Source organism: Agelaius tricolor, unplaced genomic scaffold, assembly GCF_023055355.1.
Source record: "Agelaius tricolor isolate 1412-34295 unplaced genomic scaffold, bAgeTri1.0.p SCAF_99, whole genome shotgun sequence".
Classification (NCBI taxonomy): domain Eukaryota; kingdom Metazoa; phylum Chordata; class Aves; order Passeriformes; family Icteridae; genus Agelaius; species Agelaius tricolor.
Window position 1 is genome coordinate 469,922 of NW_027269359.1, and position 9,891 is coordinate 479,812.

The following is a 9,891-nucleotide window of genomic DNA, read 5'->3' on the forward strand; positions in this document are numbered from 1 at the left end:
AAACCCAAAAAAACCAAAAAAAGACCCCAGGAAAAATTTTTAAACTCCTCCCCCAAAAAACGAAAAAAAAAACCCCCAAACACCACAAAATCCCCCTGAAACCCCAAAAAAACCCAAATACCCCAAAACGGAGGGACTAAAAGACCCAAAAAAACCCTAAAACCAAGGGTAAAAGACGTCAAAAAAAACCCAAAAAAACCCCAAAAAACCCAGACCCATCCCCCCAAGGCCATTTTTGGGGGTCCCCCTCTGACCCCCCCCTCCATCAACCCCCCCCCCATTGGTGCCCCCAGACCCACCCCTCCCATCCCCCCCCAAAGGACAAGAGCCGGGGTCACATTTTGGGGTCACTTGGGCGGTTCTAGAGCGGCTCGGGGGGGCTCGGGGGGGGCTCGGGGGGCGCCGGGGGCAGGGTGAGGATGAGGAGGCTCGAGGCCAGGAGGAAGGCGCCGGCCGCCAGGAAGGAGACGGTGAAGTCGCCGGTGACGTCACGCAGCCAACCTGGGGGGAAATGGTGGCATTGGAGGGTCTGGAACCACCCAAAATGGCGGCGTTGGGGTTGGGGGGTCTGGAACCACCCAAAATGGCGGCGTTGGAGGGGTCTGGAACCACCCAAAATGGCGGCATTGGGAGGAGTCTGGACCACCCAAAATGGCGGCATTGGGAGGGTCTGGAGCCACCCAAAATGGCGGCGTTGGAGGGGCTGTGGAACCACCCAAAATGGCGGCGTTGGGGGGGTGTGGAACCACCCAAAATGGCGGCGTTGGGGGTGTGGAACCGCCCAAAATGGCGGCGTTGGGAGGGATCTGGAACCACCCAAAATGGCGGCGTTGGGGGGGGTCAGGAACCACCCAAAATGGCGGCGTTGGGGGGGGGTCTGGAACCACCCAAAATGGCAGCGTTGGGGGGGTGTGAAAGCACCCAAAATGGTGGATTCTGGGTCACCCAACCCATCCATGAGCCCCAACCCACCCTTGGGTGCCCCCCAATGGGTTTTAGGGCACCCAACCCCATCCAAATCCATTGTCCCCTACACGGGACCCCCCCAAAATGAGGTCATGGTAGATTCTGGGTCACCCAACCCATTCACAACCCCCAACCCACCCTTGGCTTCTCCCCCCATGTTGAGTTCCAGACCCCCCAACCCACCCCCCCTTTCCCCCATCCCCCACCCCCCACCCAGTGCCCCCCAACCCTCCCAGTGCCCCCTATTATTGCCCCCCAGTGCCCCCCGTACCGGCAAGCGGCGCCCCCAGCAGGGACCCCACGCTCTCCACCATCTGCATGACCCCGATGGCCATGGCCGCCCGTCCGGCCCCCACCACCTGCGCCACGCCGGCGAACTGCAGCGGCGCCACGGCCCCGGCGCAGCCCCCGTACGCCGCCGCCAGCGCCGCCAGCGCCCCGAAACTCGTCCCCAACGGCGTCGCCAGCGCCACCAACCCCGCCAGCGCCGCCCAGGCCGCCAGCTGCCTCAGCAGCGCCGCCGCCGGCCGCTCCGCCAACCAACCGGCCGCCAAGCGCCCGGCGCCGTCCAGCGCCGCCATGGCGGCCACCACGGCGGCGGCGGCGCGGCCGTCGAGGCCCAGCTCCAGCGCGCGGCCGGCGCCGTGCACGAAGGGGACGTAGTAGCCCAAATCCAGCAGGGCGAAGGCGGCGGCGTAGCGCAGGAAGGGCCCGTGGCGCAGCAGCCGCAGGAGGGTCCCGGAAGGTTCCGGCGGCTCCCGAGGGGTGCGTGGAGGAGGGCGGAGGAGGGCGGCGGCGGCCACGAGGTGCAGGGAGACGGCGGCGAGGAGGAGGAGGGCGCCGCGCCAGCCGTAGGAGTCCAGGGCGGGAGGGAGGAGCGGGGCCAGCGCCAGGCCCGAGACGGCGGCGCCCGAGACGGCGACGGAGGTGGCGAGGGCGCGGCGGCGCGGGAACCAGCGGGACACGGCACCGAGGGCCGGCGTGAAGGACAGGGACCAGCCCAGGCCTGTGGGGACACCGGGGTTTGGGGGGGTTCTAGATTGTTCTGTGGGGTTAGACAGGGGTTTGGGAGGGTTCTAGATTGTTCTAGGGGTTAGACAAGGTTTGGGAACCAGCGGGACACAGCACAGAGGGCCGGCGTGAAGGACAGGGACCAGCCCAGGCCTGTGGGGACACCGGGGTTTGGGAGGGTTCTGGATTGTTCTAGGGGTTAGACAAGGTTGGGGGGGGGGTTTCTAGATCATTCTATGGGCTTAGACAATGTTTGGGAGGGTTCTAGATTGTTCTATGAGATTAGACATGGTTTAGGAGGGTTCTAGATAGTTCTGTGGGGTGGGTGATTAGTTCGCTCCAGTTCTGGGTCATTCTGTGGGGTTATGTGAGGGTTTAAGGGTTCTAGGTCATTCTGTGGGGTGAGGGACGTGAGGGTTTGGGTTTTAGGTCCCCCAGTTTATCCCAGTACCTGTCAGCCCCCCCAGGCTCAGATACAGGTGTTCCCCAGTTTATCCCAGTTTATCCCAGTACCTGTCAGCCCCCCCAGGCTCAGGTACAGGTGCTCCCCAGTTTATCCCAGTTCATCCCAGTTTATCCCAGTACCTGTCAGCCCCCCCAGGCTCAGGTACAGGTGTTCCCCAGTTCATCCCAGTTTATCCCAGTTTATCCCAGTACTTGTCAGCCCCCCCAGGCTCAGGTACAGGTGTTCCCCAGTTTATCCCAGTTTATCCCAGTACCTGTCAGCCCCCCCAGGCTCAGGTACAGGTGTTCCAGGCGGGTGGCGAAGGCTCCCAGGACCAGCCCCGCCCCCGCCAGGGCCCCCCCGGCCATGGCCACGCCCCTGGGGCCGAACCGGGCACTGAGCGCTGCCGCCAATGGGCCTGGGGGGGGGGAATGGTGTTACTGGGAGCACTGGGAGCACTGGGAGAGCCCCACCAGCCCCTCCCAGTGCTCCCAGTTCCCCCATCACTCCCAGTGTTCCCAGTGGGTCCCAGTGTCCCCTCCCAGTCCCTCCCAGTCTCACTGCCCCAGTTCTCCCATTGCCCCCACTGGGTCCCGGTCCCTCCGTGTGTCCATTCCCAGTGTCTGTCCGTCTGTCTGTCCGTCAGTCTGTCAGTCTTACCCCCGAGCTGCAGCGCCGCCAGGGGGCAGGAGCCCACCCAGGCCTGCGCGCGGGCCGCGGCCCCGAAGGCGCCGCCCAGGGGCGGGAGGCACAGCCCGAGCGCGCGCACGGAGCCGCTCACCAGCGCCACCTGCAGGAAGGCGGCCGAGAGCGCCGGGAGCGCGCCCGGCGGGAACGGCCACGAGAGAGCCAGGGCGGGGGGACGGACAGACGGACACTGAGGGGACACCGGGACAGACGGACAGCGAGGGGACACGGGGACACCGGGGGGAGACACGGGGACAAGGAGTGGACACCAGGATACGGGGACAGTGAGGGGACACTGGGCAATGGGGGTCACAGGAGAGACACCAGAGGGAACGGCCACGAGAGAGCCAGGGCGGGGGGGGGACAGACGGACAGTGAGGGGGACAGACGGACACCAGGGACAGTGAGGGGACAGCGGGACAAAGAGGGGACACAGGGGACAAGGAGGGGGTCACAGGGGACACCGGGACACAGGGACAAGGAGGGGACACGGGGACACCGCGGGAACACGGGGACAGCGGTCAGGGGATCACAGGAACGCGCACGGAGGGAACGGGGACGGGCGCAGCACCCAGGGGGGACCAAGGAACGCTGTGGGGACACGGGGACAGTGGGGACACCGGTGGTCACGGGGGGGGGTCACAGATTTAAGGGGTCACAAAAGGTCAGGGGGTCACCCGGGGGGTGACAGGGAATTTAGGAGGTCACAAGGGTCAGGGGGAGTCAGGAGTGACCCAGGAGCTTTGGGGGGGTCCCAGGGGGGTCCCCAAAGTGCAGCAGCCTGGAAAGAAAAGGGACCCGGGGTCATGGGGGGGTCCCAGGGAATTGGGGGGGGTCCCAAGGGGTCAGGAACCCAAAATTCTGGGGGGGACACCGAGGTCAGGGGTCACCAGGGGGTAGGGGGGGGACCCTGGTGGGGTTTGGGTGGGAGGGTCTCAGTTTGGGGGGGTCTCAGGTGATTGGGGAGTCCCGGGGGGGGTCCCAGGTGATTGGGGGGTTTGGGGGGGGTCCCGGGTGATTGGGGGGTCCCAGTGTCCGGTCCCGCTCCGTACCTGGCGCAGTGCAGGGACAGCTTTAGGTGGGGGGGGGGGAGGGATGGGAGGGGGGGGCGAAGTCCCCTTGAGGGGGCGGGGGGGGTCACCCGTGTCCTGTGAGGGGGGGGGGAGGGGTCGCTGTTAATTAATCATCGATTCATCCCCCCCCCCACCCACCTCCTCCCACCCCCAAAACCGTGCAAAGGGCGACGGGGAGCGGGGCGGGGCCTCCTGCTCTTAGCCCCGCCCTCTTTTTGGCCCTTAGCCAACATGGCGCCGCCCACTTGCCCTCACTCAAAATGGCGCCCGAAATTAAGCCACGCCCCTTTCTGCCCTCATGCAAAGTAGCGCCCGCAGTTAAGCCCCGCCCTATTTGCCCACAGACAAAATGGCGCCCGCCCTCACACAAAATGGCGCCCGCAGTTAAACCCCGCCCTTTTTGCCCACAGACAAAATGGCGCCCGCCCTCACACAAAATGGCGCCCGCAGTTAAACCCCGCTGCTTTTGCCCACACACAAAATGGCGCCCGCCCTCAAACAAAATGGCGTCCGCCCTCACCAAAGATGGCGCCGCGGCTTCAAGGCCCCGCCCCGCGGGCCCCGCCCCGGCGCGGGGAACGCCGGGAGTGGGGATTCCCCAGCGCGTGAGGCGCGGGAAGCACCGGAGGTATCGGGAGGCCCCGGGGGGGATTTGGGGGTTCCGGGCGGATTTTGGGGAGTCCCGGGGGGTTCCGGGCGTTCTGGGCTCCGTGAGGGGATTTCGGGGGTCCCGAGCGGATTTTGGGGGGGTCTCAGGGGGGTTTTGGGGGATCCCAAGCGGATTTTGGGGGTTCCCGGGGGTTCGGGGGGACCCCCCAGCCCTGCGGGGTCAGTGGGGGGGAGGGGGGAAGGGCCCCCCAAAAACGGCGAGGCGAGAGGGGCCCAAAATGGCGGGGGGGATCCCCCAAATTTTGCCAAATTTTTACCCGAATTTTTCCCAACTTTTACCCAAATTTTACCCCAATTTACCCGAATCGGGTGAAATTTGCTGCCGGAAGGGGGGAGGGGGCGGGGCTTGCGCTGGTTTGGCGGGACCCCCCCCCCCCCCTTTAAAACAAGAATTTTTGGGGTCACCCCCAAATAAAGGAGATTTCCCCCCAAAATCAGGGCTCCCCTCCTCCCTCAGGGGCGGATTTTGGGGCGTCCCGGGGGGGCCACAAAATGGGGAAGGGCTGACCTGAGGGAGCTCCCCCAATCTTTGCCCATTTTTTACCCAAATTTTGGCCAAACTTTACTCAAAATTAACTCGAATTTTATCTACGTTTTGCCAAAACGTTGCCGAATTTTTACCTGAACTTTTCCTATTTTTTATCCAAACTTGACCCAAAATTTGGCCAGATTTTACCCGATTTTTATCAATTTTTTACCCAATTTTTCCCCCAGTTTTGCCCAAATTTTACCCTTGTTTTACCCAAATTTTTCCTAACCTACCCAAATTTTACCCAGGTTTTCTCTGAATTTTTCTCATACTTGACCAAGATTTACCCAAACCTTATCCAAGTTTAACCCAATTTTAGCTCAAATTTTACCCAAATTTTTGCCCAAATTCTGTCGGAATTTTACCAATTTTTTACCCAAATTGGGATAATTTTGCGTCCGGAATGGAGGAGGGGGCGTGGCTTAAACGAAGGGGGCGTGACTTAAGGACAGTGGGCGTGGCTTGGGCTGGTTTGGCGGGTCCCGCAAGTTAAAAAAAAAAGGGAAATTTTTGGGGTCAGCCCCAAAACACGGAGATTTCCCCCCAAAATTCGGAATTTTCCCCTCCCCCCCACCCCCACCCGGGGCTCCCCTCCCCCCCCAGGGGTCCCCGGGGCCGCCCCTCCCCACCATGGCCGAGGACCTGGAGCCGCTCCTGGAGGGGGAAGCGTTCCTGGACCTGTGGAACATGTGAGCGTTTGGGGCGATTTCGGGCGATTTTGGGGTTTTTGGGGGAGTTTGGGGTTTATTGGGCATTTTTGGGGATTTTTGGAGCTGGGTTTGGGGGGGTTTATTGGGTTTATTTGGGGTTTTTGGGGGAGATTTTGGGGTTTATTTGGGTTTTCGGGTGGGGCTTGGGGAGGATTTTTGGGTTTATTTGGGATTTATTGGGGTTTTTGGGGGAGATTTTTGGGGATTTTTTGGGGGGATTTTCGGGTTTATTTGGGTTTTTGGGGGGGGGCTTGGAGAGTAATTTTGGGTTTATTTGGGATTTATTGGGTTTTTGGGGGAGATTTTTGGGGATTTTTGAGGATTTTTGGGGGGATTTTTTGGGATTATTTGGGATTTATTTGGAATTTTGGGGGGGGATTTTTGGGGATTTTTTTGGGGTGATTTTGGGGTTTATTTGGGATTTATTGGGAATTTTGGGCGAGATTTTTGGGGATTTTTTTGGAGGGGATTTTTGGGTTTATTTGGGATTTTGGGGGAGAATTTGGGGGTTTGGGGGGGTTTTGGATTTTGGGGGGAATTTGGGGTTTTTTGGCATTTTGGGGAGGGCTTGGGAGAGGTTTCTGGGTCTATTTGGGATTTTGGGGCGGCTTTTTTGTTTATTTGGGATTTTCGGGAGGATTTTTGGGTTTATTTCAGATTTTTGGGGGTTTTCTTTTAGGGATTTTTTGGGAATTTTGGGTTCATTTGGGTTTTTTTGGGGGGGGGATTTTTGGGGTTATTTGGGAGGTTGGGATTTTGCTGGGGAGGGGGTTGGGTTTTTTGGGTTTTTTTGGGGGTGATTTTTGGGTTTTTGGGTGACCTTTGACCTTTCCAGGCTCCCCAATAACATCAGTTCCATGCCCGAGGATCTACTGGAATGGGTGAGCACCAAAAATTGGGGTCAAATCTCCAAAAAATGGGAAAATTCCCAAAAATTTTGGCCAAGGCGGTGGGGAACCCCAAAAGGGACAGGGGGGGTTCAAAATCCCCAAAATTGGGTTCCTCCCCCAAAAAATGGTCCCAAAATTCCCCAAAATTTGGATTTTTGCTCCCATAAATGACCCCGAATACCCCAAGACCCCCAAAAATTGGATTTTCCCCGCCAAAATATGTTCCCAAAATCCCCCAAAATTTGGATTTCTCACTTAAAAAACCTCCAAAAATTTTGATTATTCTTCTCAAAATATCCCAAAACCCCCAAAAATTTGAGTTTTCACCCCCAAATATCCCAGAACCCCCAAAACTTGGATCCCCCCTTCAAAAAAAAATCCCAAAACCCCCAAAAATTTGAATTTCCCCCCAAAAATGATCCCAAAATTACCCCTAGAGTTGGATTTTCGCCCCAAATCGACCCAAAACCCCCAAAAGTTGAATTTTTCCCCTAAATACCCCAAAAATTGAATTTTCCCCCAAAAATTGAATTTCCCCCTAAAAAATTGAATTTTCCCCCCAAAAATTGAATTTTCCCCCCAAAAATTGAACTTCTACCCCCAAAAATTGAATTTCGCCACCCAAAAACTGAATTTCCTCCTAAAAATTGAATTTCCCCCCAAAAATTGAATTTCCACCCCAAAAATTGAATTTCCCCCTAAAAAATTGAATTTTCCCCCCAAAAATTGAATTTCCCCCCCAAAAATTGAATTTCCCCCAAAAATTGAATTTCCCCCCCCAAAGATTGAATTTCCACCCCCAAAAATTGAATTTCCCCCAAAAATTGAATTTCCACCCCAAAAGTTGAATTTCCTCCCCAAAAATTGAATTTCCACCCCAAAAATTGAATTTTCACCCCCAAAAATTGAATTTCCTTCTCCAAAAATTGAATTTCCCCTCCAAAATTGAATTTCCCCCCAAAAATTGAATTTCCTCCTCCAAAAATTGAATTTCCACCCCAAAAGTTTAATTTCCTCCCCAAAAATTGAATTTCCCCCTAAAAATTGAATTTCCCCCCAAAAATTGAATTTCCCCCCAAAAATTGAATTTCCTCCTCCAAAACTTGAATTACCACCCCAAATATTGAATTTCCACCTCCAAAAATTGAATTTCTTTCTCCAAAAAATTGAATTACCACCCGTAAAAAAATGAATTTCCCTACCCAAAAATGACTCCAAAAAATTTGAATTTTCCCCCCAAAAATTGAATTTCCCCCCAAAAATTGAATTTCCACCCCAAAAGTTGAATTTCCTCCCCCAAAAATTGAATTTCCACCTCCAAAAATTGAATTTCCTTCTCCAAAAATTGAATTTCCCTCCAAAATTGAATTTCCCCCCAAAAATTGAATTTTCTCCTCCAAAAATTGAATTATCACCCCTAAAAAAATGAATTTCCCTACCCAAAATGACCTCAAAAATTTGAATTTTCACCCCAAAAATTTGAATTTTTTTGCCCCAAAATGCCCCCAACCCCCCCTCAATTTGTGTCTCCCCCTCCCCCCCCAGCAGCAGCTGAGCCCCCCCGGGGTGGGGGAGGGGCCGGGGGTGGGGGAGGGGCGGGCGCTGCCCCCGCCCCCCGCAGAGCCCCCCCCGCCCCGCCCCCCCCCGCCCTCGGCCGTGGTCCCGTCCACCGAGGATTACGGGGGGGAGCACGACTTCAGGGTGGAGTTCAGAGAGATGGGCACGGCCAAGAGCGTCACCTGCACCGTGAGTGGGGTTTGGGGCGAAAAACGGGGATTTTGGGAAAAAAAATTGAGAAAAAACGGTGAAAAAATGGCGAAAAACGGCCGAGAAACAGCCAAAAACGGGCAAAGAATGGGGAAAAAATGGGGTAAAACCAAGGGGGAGCGCGACCTCAGGGTGGAGTTCAGAGAGATGGGCACGGCCAAGAGCGGCAGCTGCACTGTGAGTGAGAAATGGGGCCAAAAACGGGATTTTGGGAAAAAATGGGGGAAAAACGGCCGAGAAATGGCGAAAAATGGGGGGAAAATGGGAATAGAACAGGGGAGAGGGCGATTTCAGGGTGGAGTTCAGAGAGATGGGCACGGCCAAGAGCGGCACCTGCACTGTGAGTGGGGTTTGGGGTGAAAAATGGGATTTTGGGAAAAAACGGGGGAAAAAACGGTGAAAAAACGGCCAAAAAATGGTGAAAAAATGGCAAAAAACGGGCAAAAAATGGCCAAAAATGGGGGGGAGCACGACTTCAGGGTGGAGTTCCGAGAGATGGGCACGGCCAAGAGCGTCACCTGCACCGTGAGTGGGAAATGGGGCCAAAAACGGGGATTTGGGGAAAAAAAAAGGAGAAAAAACGGGGAAAAATGGTGAAAAACGGGGGAAAAATGTGAATAGAATGGGGGGGAGAGGGTGACTTCAGGGTGGAGTTCCGAGAAACTGGGAGGGCCAAGAGCGTCACCTGCACCGTGAGTGGAGTTTGGGCCAAAAACGGGGATTTGGGGAAAAAAAATGGAGAAAAAACTGTGAAAAACGGCCAAAAAATGGCCAAAAACGGCTGAGAAATGGCGAAAAACGGGGGGAAAATGGGGGAAAAACCAGGGGAGAAGGCGACTTCAGGGTGGAGTTCCGAGAGATGGGCACGCCAAGAGCGGCACCTGCACCGTGAGTGGGAAATGGGGCGAAAAACGGGGATTTTGGAAAAAATGGGGGGAAAAACGGCCGAGAAATGGCGAAAAATGGGGGGAAAATGGGAATAGAACAGGGGAGAGGGCGATTTCAGGGTGGAGTTCAGAGAGATGGGCACGGCCAAGAGCGGCACCTGCACTGTGAGTGGGGTTTGGGTGAAAAATGGGGATTTTGGGAAAAAATGGAGAAAAAACGGTGAAAAAATGGAGAAAAACTGTGAAAAAATGGCAAA

The 9,891-nt window shown here is 56.3% G+C and overlaps 2 protein-coding genes across 3 annotated transcripts; one reads left to right on the plus strand and one right to left on the minus strand.

Annotated features, from left to right (window-relative positions):
- Positions 1-338: 338 nt before the first annotated feature.
- SLC16A13 (solute carrier family 16 member 13) lies at positions 339-4,415 on the minus strand. Its single transcript, XM_071419081.1, has 5 exons — positions 4,317-4,415; positions 3,083-3,299; positions 2,697-2,840; positions 1,238-1,972; positions 339-501 (listed from the first exon to the last, which is right to left on the minus strand). The coding sequence occupies exons 1-5, from the start codon at positions 4,413-4,415 to the stop codon at positions 362-364; spliced, it is 1,335 nt and encodes a 444-aa protein (XP_071275182.1). The 3' UTR covers positions 339-361.
- Positions 4,416-5,004: 589 nt separating this feature from the next.
- LOC139585971 (uncharacterized) lies at positions 5,005-9,885 on the plus strand. Of its 2 annotated transcripts, none has more exons than XM_071419072.1 (3): positions 5,005-6,069; positions 6,926-6,971; positions 8,529-9,885. In XM_071419072.1, exons 1-3 carry the CDS (start codon positions 6,011-6,013, stop codon positions 9,105-9,107), a joined length of 684 nt encoding a protein of 227 aa, XP_071275173.1. In that variant the 5' UTR covers positions 5,005-6,010; the 3' UTR covers positions 9,108-9,885. The 2 variants fall into 2 exon arrangements, with proteins under 2 accessions (XP_071275173.1, XP_071275172.1); XM_071419071.1 differs by having other exon boundaries at positions 5,007-6,069; positions 8,526-9,885.
- The last annotated feature ends 6 nt before the right edge of the window (positions 9,886-9,891 follow it).

Bases quoted from the DNA above. Each gene is read 5' to 3' on its own strand.
- SLC16A13 (XM_071419081.1), bottom strand. From the start codon at position 4,415: ATGTTGGCTAAGGGCCAAAAAGAGGGCGGGGCTAAGAGCAGGAGGCCC. The intron at 3,300-4,316 runs GTGGGGGGGGGG...GTGTCCCCTCAG, and splicing joins TTGGGGGTGGGAGGAGGTGG to TGTCCGTCTGTCCGTCCCCC. The intron at 502-1,237 runs GTACGGGGGGCA...ATTTCCCCCCAG, and splicing joins GCTGGGGGCGCCGCTTGCCG to GTTGGCTGCGTGACGTCACC.
- LOC139585971 (XM_071419071.1), top strand. From the start codon at position 6,011: ATGGCCGAGGACCTGGAGCCGCTCCTGGAGGGGGAAGCGTTCCTGGAC. The intron at 6,070-6,925 runs GTGAGCGTTTGG...TGACCTTTCCAG, and splicing joins TTCCTGGACCTGTGGAACAT to GCTCCCCAATAACATCAGTT. The intron at 6,972-8,525 runs GTGAGCACCAAA...CTCCCCCCCCAG, and splicing joins CCGAGGATCTACTGGAATGG to CAGCAGCTGAGCCCCCCCGG.